Raw genomic sequence first — 21159 nt, 5'->3', positions numbered from 1 at the left:
TTAAACAGATAAGCACAGGCTCAGGAATGCGCCTGCCTGGATGATTCCCTACCCCCATTGCCCAGCCTCTCTGCAAGCACGTAAGCACTGTAATGTATTAAAATTGGATGCTACTCAGTTTACAAAAGTTATGGGAAGGGGCCTTGAGTCTAAATGAGGAGTGCCTTCAGTCTAAAAAGGTTGAGAACCATTGGTGTAGAGCTAACTGAACCTGTTTTACATCAAGTTTATACCATGAAAGCTATGGTACATGGGTTTTTTTTAGATGGCATTCTTACGTATTGTCTTAGAAAAAAGCTTTTGAACTCTGTGTGGGTCGTGCCGTAGATGTGTCAGGACAAAGATGTGGACCGATGAGGATAAAAAACCAGAATATTCAGAGTTTCTGTGCTGAACTGTTTAAATGCTGTTATTGCATTATGGTATGCCCTGAAATGTCTCTGCTTATTAGAAAAACATTTAGATCAGAGTATGCCAATTAAAATTGTGTTAATTTTGCTGAAGACCTTAATAGAACTTGATGTAAAACAAGGGGGTGGTTACTTGGCACTAGAAATTGAAAAACCTTACTTAGGAGAAGGGTATTTCTGAAATGCTCCAGTTGTAAGGAAACTAGAGACCTTGGCTTAGCATAGTAGAGGTAATGCTGTTTTTAAAACAAATAAAAATTACAGTATCTTGAAAAAAGCAAGATGGTGTATTATTTGTAACAACTTTTGATGTAAATAAAAACTTTCTATTAAAATGAAAATTAATTAAAGTAACATGTTTTCATTCAAATCCTCTGAATTGACCTGGAGACAAACAGGACTTATTAGCCCAGTTTCTCTGAACAGGGGTGGTTTCTTTTGACTTCAGAATTACTTTGAAGTTACCAGCTTCAAATAGCTTCAGATGAGTGATATATTTCCACTTCCACTGCATGGTTCAGGGAGGTAAGGCCTTTTAAAAAAAAAACAAAACATTTTTCACCTCTTTCCTGAACATGTGTAAACAATTCTAACGTGTGTTTGTGTTTGTTACAAATAAAAAGGAGACCTGTTATTGGCATGTTTGGGGAGATGGAAGCTGCCCAGTGGAAGTAAAGCAGCATCTTACAATACAGGATTTTTAGTATGGTAGTCTAAAACTGAGCAGACCTTGCTTTTAAGTTTAAAATGAGGGGGACTTAAGTTTAAAATCTGGGGACCCCTGGAGGGGGCACTTGCCCAAGCTGCATGTTTCCTGAAATGCATGTTAATTGGTGAGGGTGCCAGGGCAAATTGTGAGAGGGATCACAAACCCCACTTCTGCATGGGTCACACCACTCAAAAAAATGCCCTCCATTGGTTCACCCTTGTTCACAAAATCCTATAGAACTGGGTTCCCTGTAGAGAGGCTAGAAGGGGGTAGTTCTTAAAAGGCCCCATGATAGCTCATGCTTCCACTGAAGCTGAAAGCAACATGCTATCTGTGAAGGGAGCATTCTGGGCTACAGAGGCAGGACTTTTGGAGTCTCTGGGGCATGGGCCTTGCAGCCATGAGGGTGGGATGTCAGTGCTATGAGAGTGGGACTTTTGGAAACTTTGGAGGCTGACTCTTGTGGCTAGGAGGGCAGCACTTCTGAAGACCCTGGGGTAGGGCTTGTGGTTAAGGGGGAAGAGCTGGGTTAGGAAGGTGGGATTCCAAATTTTGTGGCAGGTCTTTTTCTTGTGGGGGCTTTCAGGTTCAAAAATTTAAAGTGCTTCCAGGCAAGGGGCCTCTACTGACAAAATGGCAGCACTTCTGATTGAGGGGGTGGAAGTTGCTTATACTGGGGAGGGGACAAAAATAGAACTGCTTCCAGGGCAAGGGGAGGGACTTCTCTTGTCAAAGGAGTAAAGTTTTATTAATGGTAGACCCCCTTTGTAATACAGTGTGGGGATGAGGAGAATAAATGGAAGTAATTTCAGTTCAAGGGGAGGGACTTCTTGTGGCAAAAGCTGGGAGGTGTCAGGAGGCAGGACCTATGGTGCCAAGATGATGGCAGATAAGAACATAAAAAGTGCCATACTGGGTGACATCTAGTGTTCCCTCTAGCTCAGTATCCTGTCTCTGACAGGCACAAGTGGAGGCCTACCAGTCCATCTACTCATTGGCCTCCTGCCTGGATCAGCTCGGTCAAGAGCTCTGCCATGATGGTGGGTGATGGTGGCTTGCTCCCAATCATGCTTCAGGGCATCTGGTGGAACACAGGCTTGCTGTTCTATTTGGGGGCCTACTTGTCCCCCAGCCACCCTTCCCTGCAGGAGAACTGGGACCATCTGCAAGTTGGAGTATCTGAGTGGCTGCAGGCATGGATGGGACTCAGCACACTTGTGCTCCATTCACGAGTTCCGTCATCCTGTCCTCACATCCTGCCCAGATGACGGATACTTTTGGTGAGGGTCACTCCCCCCTGAATCAGCCTGTATTCCATTCTCAGCCCATGAGCCACCAAGGACCTGAGATGGTTATTCCTACATGGAGTCTTCTCCATGGGCATATCTGGCATGCTTTGTGGGCTCCCCTGACACCTGCCCCTTATGTCAACACAGAGATTTTGACATACACCGCAAGTGTGCCAAGTTGCAGCCCCTTAACTGTTTCCTCAGGACCCTCCTGCTGAAGTTCTGGCTACAATTCTCACCATACCCTTTCTTTTATGCATGCACCATCTCTAGCCCCACCAAATCCTGGGACCTCCTGGTCAACCTCCTCTTGACTTCAGCTAAGCTAGCCATTTATCAGCCCAGGAAGGAGGCTCTGGCCAGGGGGAACCTAGGTGACTATGGGGCTGTCCTGCCCCTTATTCATGCATGTTTCAGAGCAGTTTCACTGGGAGTTGTCCACTGGTTCCTTGGACTTGGGCTCATGGGTGATAGCCATTATGCCCTCAGCATCCCTTGCCTTGGAGCATTCATTATTAACCTTTGACCCACACTCCCGTTCCTGTTTTTGCTTTAGTTGTCCCAAGTAATCAATTGTTATGTATCTAGTGGCCTCAGATTTAGGAAAGTTTATGGTTTCCTTGGTGGCCTAGGCCCATGTTTCTCTGGGCGAAACAAATAGGCCCGTCTCTGTCAGTGATGAGCGGGTGCTTTATAGGGAGGGCATTGAACCAGATATATCTAGGGTGAGCTATGTTACATTCATTACCCTCCCTGGCATCCACTATTATTAGTTTAGAGATGCCAGAGGAAACATCTGCAGCCATTCTGTTCAACTGATATTAACAGATCTATCATCCAATAATTTCTTTAGATCTGCTTAGGGAGGGTGAGCTAAAGTTTGATAGATTCTTTATGCTGCTTGAACTATTGGAAGGTGCTCAGATTCTTTGGTGAAGGCCACAGTTTAAGAAATTACCTGGAACACATTTCTTAAATTCTTAAATGAAATTCTTCTGATTTGCAAAACTTAAAGAAGTCTTAGTGACATGGCATGGGAAAAATTGCCCTCCTTGTAGTGTTAAATTGTCAGTTGTCAGTGGCTCTGTGAGTGGTCTCTTAGGGTCAGCAGTACTTTTGTTTATTATTTTCCCTACCATTTGAAATCTGAAAGTTTTATGTATACATAGCTAAAACATATAACCATGTATCACTGTTCTGCTAACATTGTCTTTTCCCTTCTACCTGTCTCTGACATTTGCTTGTAAACTGTAACCCTGCCAGGACAGGGACAGACTTACAGCATGTTGGGTGTTCTAAACACAGAGCCTCTTTGGAGAAGGGATCTTATTTCTGGAATTGTGTTCCTAGGAGGGGAGACTAAAATATCCTGTTTTTTCTCTCCTTATTTGGGATATGGCCAAGTCTGGATTTAGAATTACTGACTTGTTTTTGTAGTTGCTATGTCTTTGTCATGCTTTACACAGTGGCTTAGTAATAGTTTTGTCTTAGAGCTTTTACAAATGTTCAGTTTGCCTCAACGAGATGGGGCAAAAAAGGGCACAGACCTTTTTACCCATGGTCAGGAATAAAGCAGTGATGATTCCTGGCCTGTATTTCAACTGCTGGATTTGCTGCCTTAAAAGAACTCCCTGAGTGCTTAAAAAAATGAAACAATTGCACAGTTAGTGTTCTTGGGAAGTCGGGGCACCGATAGCCAGTAAATGCTTATTTGCTTGAGGACTTGCTCGATTGGAATGTTCAGTCCAGACCCTGCTGATTTTTTGGAGCTGCCATTCTTTTTTCCCTGCTTTCAGCAGCTAAAATGCCTTTCTTTCCTCTTCTTGTTTCATTTAATTCATAAAATACTAAGGCTTTCCAGTGGCCTGAGAATTATTTTCAGGAGTCTTGAAATATCACACTTCTTTTCATCAGTCATTTTGTATGACTACAAATTACTAGTTTCAAAGCATACAATACTGAGCAGATTTTTGTGCTTTTTTCTGAAAGGAAACAGTTCCATTGAATGTGCTCAGTGTAATGACTACAGTTCACAGTAAAGAGAAGTCAAATGAGTATAGATATTTTCAAAGCTGTATTTTTTTCCCACTCAAATATTAACAACTTTTTCAGTGTTCCATGCAAAGTTCATTCAGAACACAGAGGTATTCAGGCCTCTGCTCTGAAAAATGTGTCACTGAGTCATAAGTTGGCAGTAGCAACAGCAGAACACTTCTAAAAAAAACCCCAAAACAAAACAGAAAAACCTCTTACTTATTCAGGTGGCTGAGCATTTTCCCCACTGGTGGGATTGGTGTTTCTGACCTTACACTCTGGTATTGTCTTGCAAATCTGTGTTGGGGGGATGTCTGCGTTTGAAGTCCAGTGTCTCAATCTGAATTAAAGTGCACCCCCTCATTTGCTCTAATTTTTTCATGGCTGCTTCAGAGAATGAGTTAAAAATTTTACATTGTCTGTCATAGGAGTTACTTCTTATTACCTTACTCGTCTCTTACATACAGTTTAGCCTATTGTAAATTAGTATGGAGGTCATTCACATTGAGTAACTTCCTGCAAGAGTCAAGCCCCTCAGAGAATTTAAAACACTGTCATTTTGAGTAGTAACTAGAGATGTAAAATTTCCAGAAATTTTGAAGCCATGGAAAAAAAATGGAAATTTTGGGAAAAAATGAAATGTATACAATGCTTACATACTTAGCACCCTTTACAGATCTAAATTCACTTTGCTACTTTAAGAATGTAAAATGTATTATGTATAACTTGGTTTGCTCATAAAATTATCATGTTTGGTGTATTTATTACATTTAAAAGTATAGTTTATTCAGACAATTACAGATTTACTAGTTGAATTTACTTTAAAATGTTTTTAATTTTTGTTATAAATGGAGCTACAAGCTGCTGAACTCTAAGGAACCCAGCATCTCTTAGTTTTTTTGCCAGTTTATGAGAAGCAGGCAAAAATTAAAGTTGAAAATAGAAGAAACCATCAACATTATAGTAAAACAAAGAAAGTTATTATGTATTCTAGACTTAGTCTCCTCCGCAGAGTCAAGCAGATACAGAAAGCACTCATTTTTAGAGAGAGAGCTGAGCGAAGAAAAAGGGAAAAAAACCAAGATTCATTGAATACAATTTTGCTACATGAAACTTTGCCTAATCAGTCTCATTTTCTGTGCTATTACTTCAGCAGTTTGATGCTTCTGCTCCATTTTTATCATCTTCATGGACTTATGAAAACTGAAGGTTTGCCCAGATTGAGATAAGCTTCTCTACTCTTCCATATGTTAGTTTATTTCTTGATTTGGTGTGAGTATTTCTGAACATAGACCAGTTTTTTTCATGTGCTGCAGAAGATGGAGGAATCTGAAATAAGCGAGAAGCAAGAGGAGTCAGAGGCTATGTTGTGCAAAGGCCTTGCCACCATGTTGCACGAGGGATATGCTTGGCAGAATCCCAGACTGCATTCCTGGACCAAATACCTGAAAATATATTCTGCAACATTTGAAAATACCTTTCCAAAATGAAGTCCTAAGTGTATTGTTTGTTTTGTAATCCAGTAGCAGTTAGCATCACTAACATTTCTGCCTTTGAATCTTGGATCCAAGAGATTTGCAGCAGCATGAATTGATTGGCAACAAAATTCTTCCCATTTGTTAATAAGGTCTTTCACTTTTCTTTCATCTGTACTTGTAAGCAGAGATACACTTAAGTTTTCAAAAACAGTTGATTTTATTTGGGCCATTTGGTAAGGAATGTCTGACAAAATGCACTGTCTGATTTAGATGCAGTGATTGCTGAAGAAATTGGCTTTAGAATCTTGAGGGAGTTCTGAAGCTGAACCCAGAAGATGTCCTCATCAAGTAGTGTTCCTTACACTTCTGGGTACTTTAAGATCCTCAATTATTACTGTTTCTTGAACAGCTTCTTTGTTTTTTAGTAAACTTACTACAGTTTGAGTGTCACTATGGTATTCTTTGCATTCCTTTCATCCTGCTTCTTCTTAAAGACTGCAGCTACCATATGAGTAGCTTTTACATGTTTTATATCCTCTTTTGCTCTTCTATAGATCTTTTGCAGAGTCTCCAACTTCATGATGTCATTGAGAAGCAAGTTTAGCCCATGGGATGCACATCCAATTGCAGTAATGTGGATATCCATCTGTTATGTTTTCCCATGCTGCTTTCATGTTACCTGCGTTGTCAGTCAGCAAAGCAAATACTTTACCCCTCCCAGTATTCTGTAGGACTTCATTCTGCAGTATGCCTGTTCTCTCCTGTTTCAAGGCTTCTGTAAAAAAACTGGTTGAGGTGTTATCGCAAATTTTATGATTCCTTTCCTCTGCACGTTTGTCCATCCATCTGTAAGTACTGCAAAACAGTGCTTCATTGATTGATTTTTTTCATTGCACAGATTGCATTACAAATTCATATTCTGACTCCAAAAGAGGCTCAAAGAATGTCTGCTGGGCAAACAGTATGATGGTCTTAGTAATTTAAAAGCTTTTTGCCAGTATGCATTTTCAGTTATTGGCAATGGCATCCCGGAAGAATATAGTGCTCTTGCAAGAGCTCGGTCAGTTTTTTTTCTCCTGATCTTCAGGTGTCATCTTGTCTACAAATGAAGCTATTGAGATTCTTTTATATACAGTTGGTTGCAATGTTTGGTTGCTTGAGGATGTTAATTAGGCAACCCTTTAGGATGCTGATGTTATAGAAGAAGCAGCAGCAGCAGCAGTAGGACTTCTGGATCGAGAATGTTGGAAAGGGCTACTTGCACTTCCATCTTCATGTTCTATCGCCTCCTCACACCCATGAAGGATTTTTTAATGTCTGCAGGACACTTGTTACATACAAGGATGGTCATCCTAGTAACATTTGGCAAATTTGCAAATTGCATTTTTTCTCAGAATAACTTGCAATGTGGAAATGCTTCCATATGCTAGAAGTTGGTCTCACCATTTTGCTGAAAGAGAAAAAAGAAAAATGTAATTTAGTGGCTAGCTTGTGCATATAAACACTAAGCTACAGCATGTACAAATTTAGTAATGGATGGAAGAGAGGCCTCCTCAGAATTAGCTGTGAACAACTTCCCTGCCCTGCAGGCCTCACCTCACTGCTAAGGTTGGGTGATTTGTCACAAAACAGAAGATTGGTAGGAATCCAATTATGAATGACATAAGTTATAAAAATATACTAATTCAGCTAAAATATAGTTTCAATTAAGAAGTATACTTTCTTTCAGCTCCTTTGTGCTGCTCATGTACTTCTGCTCTGTCACAGGGCCAGGAGAAGGCAGGTTCCTTCCAACTCCAAAACCTTTAGATTTGTGCTGTCTCCTCTCCTGAGGCTTTTGAGGAAGCAGGGCAATACGTTCCTTGTTTCTAATCTCTACAGGAACAAATGGATGCTGCTGCCGGTGTCCACTCTCAGTCTTTTGAGGCCTAGTCAGGAGGACAGGAGCAGATCTACCAACCTCTAGATCAAAAGTCAACAACAGAGGAAGTCCACAAGCAAAGAAGGCACTGAATCCTTTTTCCTTTTCTTGTGAAAATGGCAGTGCCCCCGGGGGCAGAAATGCATCTTGTTCTTGCATTTGAGAGTTGTACTGCACTGCTTGTCCTCAGCGTATAGGAGTTGTAATGATCTGATACTATGGATGGTCTTACATAAAAGTCTTCCTCTTACATAGTTATTAGAAAACATCTTGGGGAGTAAAGGGAAGCAATATATGAACACCTTGTCTTAAATACTTTATTCATCATTTGAAAAGAAAATATTTCATAAGAAGTTTTAATTTTTCCAAAAATGTTCAATTTTTCCAATTTTTCGGGGAAAAAACAGAAAAAGTCCTCCAAAAAAATTGGAAAAAAACCTTTTTTTCAAAATTTCTCTGTTTTTTCCCCCAGGCCTTTGCATCTCTAGTGGTGACTCTGGAGGCAGACACGATGACCTATACCATACAGGTTTCCCTTGTTTTATACGGGTTCTGTATGAGCAAATTTACTCTTACACAACTATCCTTTTTATATAAAAAAAATTTGTTATATGCAAGGTAAATTCACTCTTATGCAATTGGTGTGGTGGAAGCCTGCAGTTAGATGCTTTGTGCGGTGCATTGTGGGAGTGATGTACACCAAAATATAGTTTCCCGTGTAGATCCGTCCCTTGCTCATTGTCCACAACATGTTTCTGTAGTTGCCATTCCCATTATGATAGTGCCCTGTGTTTGTATGTACTGTCTGCTGTTGGTGACTACCAAAGTTGTCTTGTAAAAGTGGTAGAAATGGGTCAGTACAGTCAAGGACTTCAAATGTGTCCCTATTTTTTACAATATAAAGTGGGTTCCCTTTATGCAAATTCAAGTTATGCGCTGTTTTCCAGGAATGCATGTACAGCATAATTAAAATAAGCGCATAAATCTTAAGACTGATGTTTGTGTAAGAACGTTCAAAGTTTTAATGAGACATATGAATTAATTTTTTGTTTAAGAAGCATGAATTTTAGACTTAAGTGAAACAAACTACTGCATTATATTTTAAAATGCTTCTTTATGGCTTTCTTCATGTTGGACCTAACACAGACAGTATTTTTGATTATAGCAAGTGAACAAACTTCTATTGGTGGGTTATGAGACGGTAAAATAAACCTTCTCATAAGCCACCTTATAATGTGGTAGCCAGATAAACCTGCCACCACATTAACGTTTACGTTTTTGAGTTGGAATCTCCAGGTTAAGATTTCCCTAGTTCTTCATTAAAGAAGCTGTATTTGCACTCAAGAGACCTGCTCTGCACAGGCTCCTTTGGCAGCGTCACTTCCTTTTTTTAGGTCTGTAAAATGAGGATAATCCTTTTTGTCCTTACTTAAATCGAGGCAGGGATAGTTATGTTTAGTATTGGGTTGTTAGGCCTCCTGGTGCTGCTATTGATTTTATTGCACTAGTTACATTCAGCTGACCATGCTGCTTGATTTTTACCGTAGAGGGAAATATATTTTTCTAATTAGAGCGGTGATTCTTAATCTTTTCAGTGTCAGGGCATCCTTCCATCACTTCTTTGAATGCAGTAGTATCCCTGGTTGAGAACCACTCTTGGTATTTCTCAGCTGGGTTTGGCTGCCTCCAGGTGGAAGTGCCCCCTGCACTGCTGCTACAGCCCTTCCTTGGCTAGCTGTGCATGTACACACTCTTTTTGACCTTAGGGTTTTGGTCAGCCTAAAGCAGGGCAGGTGCTGCCTTCTGCTGTGCAGCGCTTCCCGATCCAACCCCCTTTACACTCTTCCTGCAAACAGAGGCATGCGAGTGGAACTGGCTCATGCACCTTCTGTTCCTGGGAAGGGTGTAGGGGATCAGGGCAGGTTACACAGCAACAGCCAGCTCTTGTATGCTTTAGGCTGATCGGGAGGAGCACGTGGGCAGTTAGCTGGCGGCTGCTGTTGCAGCAGCAGTGCCTGTGTTGCAGCCCTTTGAAGGGATCTCACAACACCCTTGGTTGCCACAGAACTCCAGTTGGGAACCACTGAGTTAGAGCAAAAACCTGAAGTTTCATTTTGTTTTTCTGCAATGTCGAATGAACTATTTTAGTTCAGATAAGCTTCTTGTGGAGAAAAGAAACTAACGTAACAACTACATGGCTGAAAATGTGAAAACAGGTGAAAGTTGCTTTATTTTACAGCAGGGATGGCCAATTGGCAGCCCATGGGCTGCTTGAGGCCCATGATCAGTTAACATATGGCACATGAGCCCCAATGGCCACCTGGCCTGCTGCCACATGGCACGAAAACAACTGGGGGCTCTGTGCACTGCCTGTGCAGTTTGTGTGGTGGGGGCCATGTGCTGCTGGTGACGGGGCTGGGATTCACATGGTGCTGGGGGCAGGGTTTGTTTTGCTAATGCAGTCCATGCAGTGGAGAAGAATTTGGGGGGGCCATACCGAAGTTGGACATCCTGCTTTATAGGCTGATTATAACTTGTTGTATGGGAGCCATAACTTTGAAAATCCTGACATGTATTTCTGTGAACAGTTTTTTATGTGCTGATTTGCACGCAGTATGACTTTCAAATGGCGGGATTTTATTATCATGTTTATTATATTTCTTTTGAAATAGGATGGCCTCTGATGCAGGATGCACCCAAATTTTCTGATGCTTAATTCTGACCTCAGAGATGTCTTTGGTGCCTACAAGAGCTTTTTACTTTTTCATTTTGATTAAAGATAGAGACCAATTTTAGAAGAAACATGTCTGTATAAAACTATCTTGTATTACAAGGAGTATAGTATATTGCAAGATTTGATTGCAGTAGGTCATGTTCTTTGTACGTGACTTTCACCCATGTACAAATTGGTATTTTTAAACCAGATTTCTTTAGGTTAAAGGTTCATTCATTTGTTCATTCTTTTTTCTGAAGCCATTTTTGAGTTAATACAAATATTTCAGTCAAACTACTCTTTAACAATGGATCTATTCTTCCTGTAATTCTTCCAAACTACAGTACCCAGGCAAAACACCTATGTTTGGACCTGTTTAGAATACATTATTTACATTACATTTCATTATCTTTTTTTGTGACAGTCTATGGTTTGGGCAACAGCAGTGTCTTAATTTTTTTTTTTTTTATTTTAAAAAAATGTACAACTCTAGGTCAGGGATCAGCAACATTTTTGGATAGAGTGCCAAAAACACCTGTGATCTTGACTTGTAAGATGTTGGCAAGTTAGGAGCAGATGGTGGGGGAGCAATAAGGGGGCCCGATCCTTGTTGTGGCAGCGCAGCCTTGAGGCATGTCCACCCTGACACACACGTGTGCCAAGCAAAATGCCTTTGAATACCACACTCTGGCACCCAGGCTGGGTGGGGGTTGCCTACCCCTGCTCTAGGTGTATTCAGAAGAATATGCATGGCCCCAAAGATGAAAAGTCCAGCATGGCAGCATGCACCATAACAGTTCATTCCACCCAATTATCCTACACACTGCCACTTTAAAGTTCTCCCCCTTTAAGGCCCTCTAAGGTACTTTCACACTTATGAGATCGAATGCCCTTGAATTTTGGGCAAATCTGTGCAAGCAGGTTGATTTTTAGAGCAGTTAGAAGTATTAATCTCTCTCTTGCTTTTTTATAATATGTAGACCATCAAACCACCATCCCCAAAATCTTTTTAACAGGGCTTGATGCTACATTTTTAATGTAGAGATACTTTCAACTAACTTGCTATTTATTTTCGTTAAAATTAGTTTAACTGACGAAGAATCTCGAAAAAATTGGGAAGAATTTGGCAATCCAGATGGGCCACAAGGTAAAAAATTTAAGTGATAATCTCTCTTTTACACTTCTCTCCTACTAATGTTGAGCCACAGCAGCTGGTTTGAGTTGTGCTCATTTCTCAATGGATATAGAATAACTGTATTCATTTGGCTGAAGGAACATGTCAAGTTAGTTCTCAGCTTGTCAAATTTTACAAATAAGGCTTCTAGGAGAATTGGGGAACCAGGAAAGGTTTGCCTGATTGATTTAAAAACAATTTAGAACTTAGTTTTAGAGAAAATTGCAGAGGTGTTACTACTTGCCTACTACAGTAACTTATCAGAGAAAGCTGCCAATATTTTATGATATAGAGGAGCAAAAAATGTGATGGTAACCTATTTTCAAGTTTCTTTGTATGTATATCACATACATTAATAAAATGAAGTTATGCTGAAGTGAGACTCCAGGCTATAATGCACTACATTTTCTGAAGGTTTTAAATACATGAGAGCAGGTTTTCAATTAAGTGGGACTGTTTATTCCATTATTGATGCCTATAAACTATTACACTCTATGCTGCCAGCACTTTGTTGTCAGACATTCAGTAGAATTCTAACAGCCAGGATCAGTCCTCTGCAGTACTTAAGATACTGTAACTTTATGTTCAGGTACTACTTCAGTGGAAGTAGTTAAACGGTATCTTATTCCTTTTCTTGAGTAGTAGTTACAGTGAAGGCTTACATAAAATGCACAAAGCAATATTTAAACTGGTTATATTTGCGTATTGTTATAGTCTTAAAAATATTAATATATTGCTATAATCTAAGAAAAATAGAGAAACCTCCCACAAATTTGAGTCTAATAGTTGAAATATAAAAATAGTGTGTGATTTTTATTAATAAAATACTTCACAAACTGTACCTGTCCTTGCAAGAACTGTATGCATTGTTGGATATAAGTGAACAGCTTCAATTAAACTATATACAGAAAAAAAAAGTTATTCTACAAAACCAAACTTTTTTTTTATGAGATCTGGACTGATTCAATTATGTATACCTTTTTAGCCTCGATCGCTAATTCTGTTGTCACTAACGTTGTTTTCTTGGCTTTAGTAATAATGAGACACTAGCATATTTGTATCCTTACCACCCACCTTCCTGAATGCATGATATGTTCTTTGTTTTGAGAAGCCAATATCAGTTTTAGTGTTCTACCATACATTACCTACCTGGCTGCTAAGCCTAGTGAAAGTAGTCTTCAAGTCCACCAAGTGAAAGGCACCAAAACTCCTGCAGAGAACACCAGGGCACTGCTGCCAAAGATTGAACCCTCCTTTAAGCAAGTTAGCGGCATAAAATTGCATAATAATGGTGCAAAAATATTTTGAGTAGAGTATCTCCAACAATTTTATATTGTGAACCATAACTTAATAGACAGTTTGCAGTTTCCCAGATCACCTCCCAGATCATAAACCTGTGGGTGCTATGACAGTTGTTTAGATAGATTAATCTTGGGAAGGTATTTAAGTGTGTATGTACCTGCCAAACAGTAGGCCCTTGGCAGACATTACATTTATGGCATGGCTAATATGTTAATTGGACCATAAATTGCTACATGTCACACGTTCAAGCAGTTATGGTGTGATGAAATGACAAAGCAGCCACAAAAACTGGTTTGTATCTCACTTTAATATGAGCATGTGGCATGAGCATGTCGGAGCACAAATTTAAGATTAGGGAGTGGCTCTTCAATCCAGGGTTCCTGGTGCTTTTGGGCAGCCCAGCTGTATGCATACTCTTTGAACATGCTGGGCATGTAGGGAGCCTGAAATTGGGAAGCTAACATTTGACCTTGGGCTCCCAGTGCTGCTGCGACATTTAAAGCCCTGCTGTGCAGACTGATGCTAGGCTGCATGGTGCACCTTTCGGGGGTCAGCTATGTCCCAGACCCTGGGGCAGCCCCGAGGTGGTGCTCCTTGTCCCTTTGAAAAGCACACTGTGCAGCCCACTATCAGGGAACTGGTTCTGTGATGACAAGCTCCGCTAGCACACAGCTTGCCAGTGCGTCCCTTCTCCATTTCCCCACCCCCCAATTAGATTCTGTATGTGGAAAAATTATAAATTTGTTATAATTTTCCAGGTGTAGAATCTAATTATTGGAGTGTTGTCTTGAATTCAGATTTGCCATCATGCAGGGAACACGGGCCCTGTGCTTTGAAAAACACACTGTACAGCCCTGTACAGCCCAGTATCAGGTACTTGGTTCCCTAATGACAAGCTACACTAGCCCACAGCATACCTGGGATTGTGGGCCTGGGTTCCCTGCATGATGGTAAGCTGAATTCAAGACAACGCTAATAATTACATTCTACACCTGGAAAATTATAACAAATTTATAACTTTTTCACATATAAAATCTAATGGTGGGGGCATGCTGGCAAGCTGAATTCAACCCTCCATGTGGGAACCAGTTCATAGATTCGTAGATTGTAAGGGACTAGAAGGGACCTTGCAAGATCATCAGGTCCAGCCCCCCTGCACTAGGCAAGAAAGACAACCTGGGGTCAGGTGATCCCAGTGAGGTGACTGTCCAATATCTTCTTGTTCCAGGGTGGATGATTGCATCACCTCTGGAGGGAGCTTATTCCACAATCTGGACACCCTAATTGTGAAGAAGTTTTTCCTAGTGTTAAGACTGAAATGGTCTTCTGGGAGTTTGTGGCCATTACTCCTGGTTTTCCCCAAGGGTGCCCTGTTGAACAGTTTTTTACTGAGTCCTTGATATATTCTCCTGATATAGCGATAAACTGCTACCAAGTCCCCTTTCAGCCTTTTCTTTTTAGGCTGAAGAGACCCAAGTCCCTCAGGCTTTCCTTGTATGGCTTGCCTTTCAAGTCTTTCTGATTATATGGGTGCCTCTTCTCTGGACTATCTCAACTTTTCCATGTCCTTGTTGAAGTGCAGTGCCCAGAACTGGATGCGGTACTCCAGCTGTGGTCTCACCAATGCTGAGTGAAGTAGAGGAATCGCTTCCTTGGTTTTGCTTGAGATGCATAGATTGATGCATGCCAGAGTATTGTTTGCCCTGCTGGCTACAGCATCACACTGCTGGCTCATGTTCATATTGTGGTCTATTATTACCCCAGGTCCCTTTCAGTTGTGGTGCTAGTCAGTTTGGTGCCACCGAACCTGTAAGGATGTTGGGGATTGTTTGTTACCAGATAGAGAGAGCACTTTATACTTCTCAGTGTTGAACTTCATCTGGTTCTGATCCACCAGTTCCCTGTTGCTGGGCTGCTCAGCAAGCGTTTAAAAAGTCTAGGTGCAAGAGGAGCCCTGGATCAGGGACCAAACCCTCAAAATAGGGCTGTCATCACACTAGTAGCCGTGCAATGCGATCTGATTCTGGATCCCCAAAATCACATGCGTTTCAACGCAATATCTGGCTTGACAGGATATATAATTTGTTGGGATCTGAGATCAAATCCCATGATTAAATTAATAGCTGCTAGGACCCTAGAAGCAACAATAAATGGAACTGTTGGAATATGACCAACCGGACTGCAGCAGACCTGTCATTTGATGCATCACAGTTTGAGGCCCAGTGTTATAATGCGTATTTGTATTGTGCAAGTTACAAGTAGTTTGGAAACATCAAATGAAAATTCTTAATTTATTGACTCTCTGGATACATGAGCAGACTTGTTCTTAATCTTTCTTTATAATTGGCTAAATTTGTTAGAATTTCCATGCTGAATACCAGTGCAGATGCAGGCTATTACTAAAAACTGTTGACTTTAAAAGAATCCTTTGCCATTATATAATTAACTTTTTTACCTTTGATTTCTTTTCCAGCTACAAGCTTTGGTATTGCATTGCCAGCCTGGATTGTCGATCAGAAGAATTCTATTTTGGTAAGTAACTTGGCTTAATGTTCTGACACACTAAGGTGTTGATCCTTCAAGAATGTAAATGCATATGCTACTTATGCCTGTGAGTTCCATATTTATTCAAATGCATGATGACCCTGAATATAGGGCACCTCTCCCATTAGACTCTATCTGTAGAAATATTATAAATTTGTTGTAATTTTCCAGGTGTAGAATCTAGTTATTGCAGTGTTGTCTTGAATTCTTCCCCTTCCCACTGCTACTGCAGGGAAAGTAATGACTGGGACGGGAGGTTGTGTGTGTCAGGTGACTCCCCCCTTGCCCCCTACCCCTCCAAACTTCTTCCCCCTGCAGCTTTCTGTGTGCTTTCCTACCCCCCCACTCCCTTTACTGTCAGACCCTGCTCTGGGTCTATTCACTCCCCAAACACAATGTGAAAGTGAGCTGCAAGTGACAGTAAGGGGGGTGCAAAAGGGACAGAGGGGCAGAAACTGTAGAGAATAACAGGAAACTGCTGTGGCCATAACCTTGAATGCTGACAATTTTAACAGAGGTATTCCATAAACACACTTTTGAACACCAGTTTTGAACCTGTGTATACATAATACAAACTGTTCATGATATCAGTCAAGAACCAAAAGTTGTTACCCAGATTACAGGTAACCTTGTGAGCTGACTTCTGATAAAGAGACAGAAACAGGTCTACACCCCAGCCTTTTATTTCCTTGCACTTTAAAACATAAAAACAACCATGTATCCCAAAGTCATTCTGGCTACTTGTGACAGCAAAACATAGATTCTCACCTGTACTGGCTGGGGAGACTTGAGAGGTGAGAGGATGGTGGCATGCAGATTAACAGCAAGTCTTCTTGAATTTGTTGAGTTCTCCAAATTCCCTTTTAGCCTACACCCAATATTTTTACATGGTTGGTTCTAATATTCTTATAAATGATCTCTGATTGGTTTTATTTAAATTTCTTTGTTTCATTGAAACTGTTGGAATTAATCCCTACTCACAACTAGAACCATGTGTTTTTATAAAAAGTTTTGGAACACTTCAAAAATTTATATGCAGATGAGGCACAGGGGTGCCTGGTCCATTTCTACCCCATAGCGGGCAGGGCCACACTGATCACGTGTGATAGGCTGAGAGATGGGGTGACAGAGCCTCTCAGCTACATAGAAGTTTGGTGATGTTTGCCAGACATTTAAGGCTTGTGAAGAAACAGAAGTAATTGGAAATGGGAAAGAAAGCTATGGGAGTGAAGAAGAAATTAAAAGGTATTTGATGTAATGGTTTACCATGACTTGAAGAGTTGGTTCTGAGGGGCTGAGCATAATGGGCACTATAAGTTAATGAGATGGGCTATGTTGACCTGGTCTTGTAGGTTCCCATCAGGATTTTTTTTTGGCACCAAGGGAGGGTGTCGGAGCTTGTTCTGGCAACTTCTCTGAATGCTGGCCTGATATTGCAGTACCTCCAGGCACAGGGCCTTTTCCCTCCTGGTTGAGCAACTGCATGTTTTTACACTCGCACTCGCTTCCCATCAGTGTTTTCCCAATATGGAAATATGGGCCATGTGCTTTATCGGCATGCTCAGGATGTGCCGCATTAGATCAACTTCATTGTTGTTTTCCATGTCTGAGCTCTTGCTGCCTCTACCGGCGGCTTAGTAATAGCCAGTGAAAAACCTCATCTTGTATTCAAGTAAAAATAGTAATTGTGTTGGATTTTGCTGCTGAATCTCTTAGATTTGATATTTCTTTCTTTTTCTGTGGGACAAGTCTCAGAATCTAAACTGATCAAAGCTTAAATATAATCTTTGTGGGAGTAGCGTATTGATATGTTTAGAGATATTTTGTTGCAGAACTGGCACTGATAAGCCTATGAGCCTTTTCATACCTGTTCTGAGAAATGTACATTTGTTGTTGTGTACAAATATTTTAAGTATAAGCACAGAATCAAATCTGCAAGTCTCTTCTACCTGTAGGCCTTCTTTATAGTTTTAAAAATCAAGTTGTAGCATTTCCATTTCCTTATAACATACGGGATGTGATTTGGCACCCACAGTTTAAATATCGCTTCTGGTGTATAGTATTTCAGTAGTATTGTTGGTCATACCTGCTTTCTTTCAAGTAGAATAAGTGTGCTTTTCCTTGAAACCACTACTTAGCAGGCAGCATTTGGATAACTTAAAGCAATCCACTTGAAACAAGATATTAAAGACAGTGGTTATGCTTAACAGTTACCATGTTTAATTGAGATCCTATCTATAATGGGTTATATTGCAGATTAAATGATCGGTCCTCAAAACACATAAGAATCGACACAGCCACTCTACTGTTAAGGTTGCATTAATTTGCTTTACGTGTACTGCTTGTTGATCTTATTTTAAATATAGCTAATAATAGGGGTTGACTGAAATTTCTATTCCCTGATGCATCACAATTTCTTCTGTTTAGGTTTTGCTTGTGTATGGATTGGCATTTATGGTTATTCTTCCAGTTGTTGTGGTAAGTATTAAGTAAATAAGTGGATAAAAGTTCTGTTTTTTGAAGGTAAGAATGAGGACCTCAAATCTTGCTCCTAAAATAGTGTAGTAATCATTTATCTACTACATAAGTGCACTTGCAGAAGAGTGCTTAGGGAAAAGATGTTGTACCAAGTTATTTATAATTCTATAAACAACAAGCTGTGAACTAAACCAGAAATTGTCCATCCTTCTGTCATGCCTTATAGAAGTACCCAGTGTTAGTAATCTCAAACATGCAGAAGTCATGGCCTTAAAGTTAGAACACATAAAGATAATCTCATCTTAAAAATGAGGAAGTGTTTAAGGAGCGAAGCTGTGCAGCAGAATAAGAAATCTATTTCCTGGTAATTTTTCATTCTGTTAGTAGCTTTTTTTCCTCATTCAACCTGCTTTTGTAGTCTGGTGATTTACCATACTGCAATTCATAACACACCAAAATAATTTCTTTTCTCTCAAAGGAGATTTAAACATATAATTGTTTTAGGGTCAGTTTAATATTACTTTCAAGTCATTGCTTTAATGCTAATAATGGGTTGCTAGAGTGTTTCTACAGCTTTGGAAGGACTCTTCTGGTGGCCTGAGCTGAAGAGTGGGGCTTAGTCCTGGAGATTCCAGCAACAACATTGGAGCACCTCCAAATTCCCCATGTGAGAAGCATTTCCATTTGTTTGACTGAGAAGAGAAGCTGCTAACAGAAAATTATGAAAGAAATTTCTCATTTTTGGTTCTCTGGTCTTAGGCAGATTATGTTGTATATTATTTTCAACCTGAGTTTTGGTGTTCTTGAAATCTTTATTAGTTAGAAATATTGTTTATACCTTTTTAACTGACTAAAAAACCACAAGGGATTATACTGAATATTTTGCATTGTATTAAGATTCATGTTTAAAAATATATAGCAGAACTGTTGTTATGAGTATTGGTCATCTCAAACTTTACAGAGAAGTGTTTTGCACTGTTTTTTGTAAACCCCAACAAACTAGCCAGGATGGATCCCGTGGCTAGGTGTGCTTTTTAAATGAAACTAGAAGCCTCTTTCTACCCTTTCCTATCCCCCTACCTCTCCCTCCCCCCCCCACTAAAAAAGAAAGAAAAGAAAAGGTATACTCTAAATGTTGTTATCCCCTCTTCCATAAATACTCCCTATTAAGCCCTTTTGTGCCTTCTGCACACACAGATTCATGTAGAGTTTCAGACTTCGGGTACTATTGCAAGTATTGCTATACTGAGTACTCATAACAGCTCAACTGCACTCCTGCTCATAGCTCCTGATTCAGACTTGGGCTGGTATTCATGCTTTTGCTGAACTCCTTTGTCCAGTAGGACTGCACCTGATTGTCAGGATATTCAAGCCAGGGCACAATGGAGAAAAAAAGGAGTGAGCATATATGGTGCAATAAATGCATGCTTTTTTACTTGATTTGTGACTTATGCAAGGGTAATCTTGAATGAAGGAACCCCACTAAGGTACTGGTATCCCGTTGTACTACGTACTGCCACAAAACACTTACAATCTGAATATAAAGCAAGACAACTGTTGGATATGGGCCACTGGAAGGATAAAGAAACAATTTGGTGATAGGAAGATGGGACTTAGAAAGGGAGGAAACTTGGGTGAACGGGTGGAGAGAAGAAAAAAGAACAGAGGGAAAAGTGGGAGAAGGAAAAGTATAGGAGCATAGGCAGTAGAAAGAATGGCTGGGGGCACATTTTTCTCTTCCCCAGTTGTCATTTTTCAGTAGCAGTAGTACTAGTCTGTTGTGGTTATTATTTTGAACTTCTGTATATTAAACAATTCGTATCTTATGTAGAAGACTGAAAGTATTGTAAAAGCTTGCTGCAGCTTAAAGCGTTGGTTTTCAAACTGTGTTCCATGGAACCTGGGGAACCTCTGATGCGTCATCAGAGGTTCCACAAAGAGACTGGAGGTACTGGTGGAGTGGGCCAGAAGATGCTGCACCACCATTGTCAGCGGTAGGGGCTTCTTGGTAGAAGTAGTGATATGAAAGGTTCTGTAACCATAAGAAGTTAGAAAACCACTGGCTTAAAGGTTCAGTGAACCTTTATGAATCTTTGCAAATGTATCTGATTGTTAAGCGTAATGTTTTTTGACAGTTTCTTGCAAATATTATAAAATATAGCCTGATCTACTAAGAGACCTAAGTGGTTCCTGATCAGCTTGTAAAAAGCTTCTGCAAAATATAGCCATAGTTCATTCTCTCTCTCTCTCTCTCTCATTCCTTAGATTAGGAGGAGACAACACTGTAAATTTCTGAGATCCATAGAACTCAACTCCATATGAAAGTATTAGAGAGAAATAATTTTTAAAATTTTCTATTTTAACTATTGGTGCCTTACTTACTTTTCAGTTCCTAAGGAATAAATATAAAGTAGTTATTGGCAAGTCTTACCTTCTAGTTGATATGTGCTATCATAATCTTGCAATTTTTCAGTTATAACTGCTTTGGAAGGATGTTGGTCACTTACTAGAGGAGCTTTATTTTTAAAATGTGCCCATGCAAACATGTTAGTCATAGAGTTGGTAAAGCCTGATTTTTGCAAAATCCAAATTCAACTGTCATTTTAACACAGTCAGAACACATTTTGATTCAATAGACTGAAGTATTTTGTATTAGATGCAAATACTGGAGGTTTGTTATGAATAAATTCTCAACTGAAAAGCAGTTTAACATTGTATATTTTAGTAGCTAGTGGTCAAAGATTGTTCATCATTGACATTTTATCTTTATTTAAATGTCTTAGGGTTCTTGGTGGTACCGATCAATACGCTACAGTGGAGACCAGATTCTCATTCGGACAACTCAAATCTATACTTATTTTGTCTATAAAACACGAAATATGGATATGAAACGTAAGTAAAATGGAATCTAACAAAAACTAAAGTGAAGTGATGTCAGGCTTTCTTCCACTTCTTAATATTTTTAGGTTAAATATCGAAATTTGCATATTTAACTTCCTGTGGATTGCATATCTTTTTGAGAAGACAGTTCTCGTCTTAAGATTTCAGTACTTTGCAAAGGTGTTTTAAATATTTTATCTCATTTTACACCTGGAGAAACGGGCATA

At 40.0% G+C, this 21159-nt stretch overlaps 1 protein-coding gene across 1 annotated transcript in view; it reads left to right on the top strand.

Annotated features, from left to right (window-relative positions):
• Positions 1-21159, top strand: part of SEC63 (SEC63 protein translocation regulator) — a 99386-nt gene that overhangs the window by 40423 nt on the left and 37804 nt on the right. The window contains exons 5-8 of the mRNA XM_090037634.1: positions 11640-11701; positions 15504-15562; positions 18002-18052; positions 20836-20944. Coding sequence (XP_089893760.1) covers positions 11640-11701; positions 15504-15562; positions 18002-18052; positions 20836-20944 — 281 coding nt within the window. The remainder of the gene's footprint in view (positions 1-11639; positions 11702-15503; positions 15563-18001; positions 18053-20835; positions 20945-21159) is intronic.

The sequence above is a fragment of the Crocodylus siamensis genome, chromosome 1 (genome assembly GCF_052110815.1).
Source record: "Crocodylus siamensis isolate JL-2025a chromosome 1, ASM5211081v1, whole genome shotgun sequence".
NCBI lineage: Eukaryota > Metazoa > Chordata > Crocodylia > Crocodylidae > Crocodylus > Crocodylus siamensis.
Note: the sequence above shows the minus strand (reverse complement) of the source record. Positions and strands in the feature narration are given on the sequence as shown.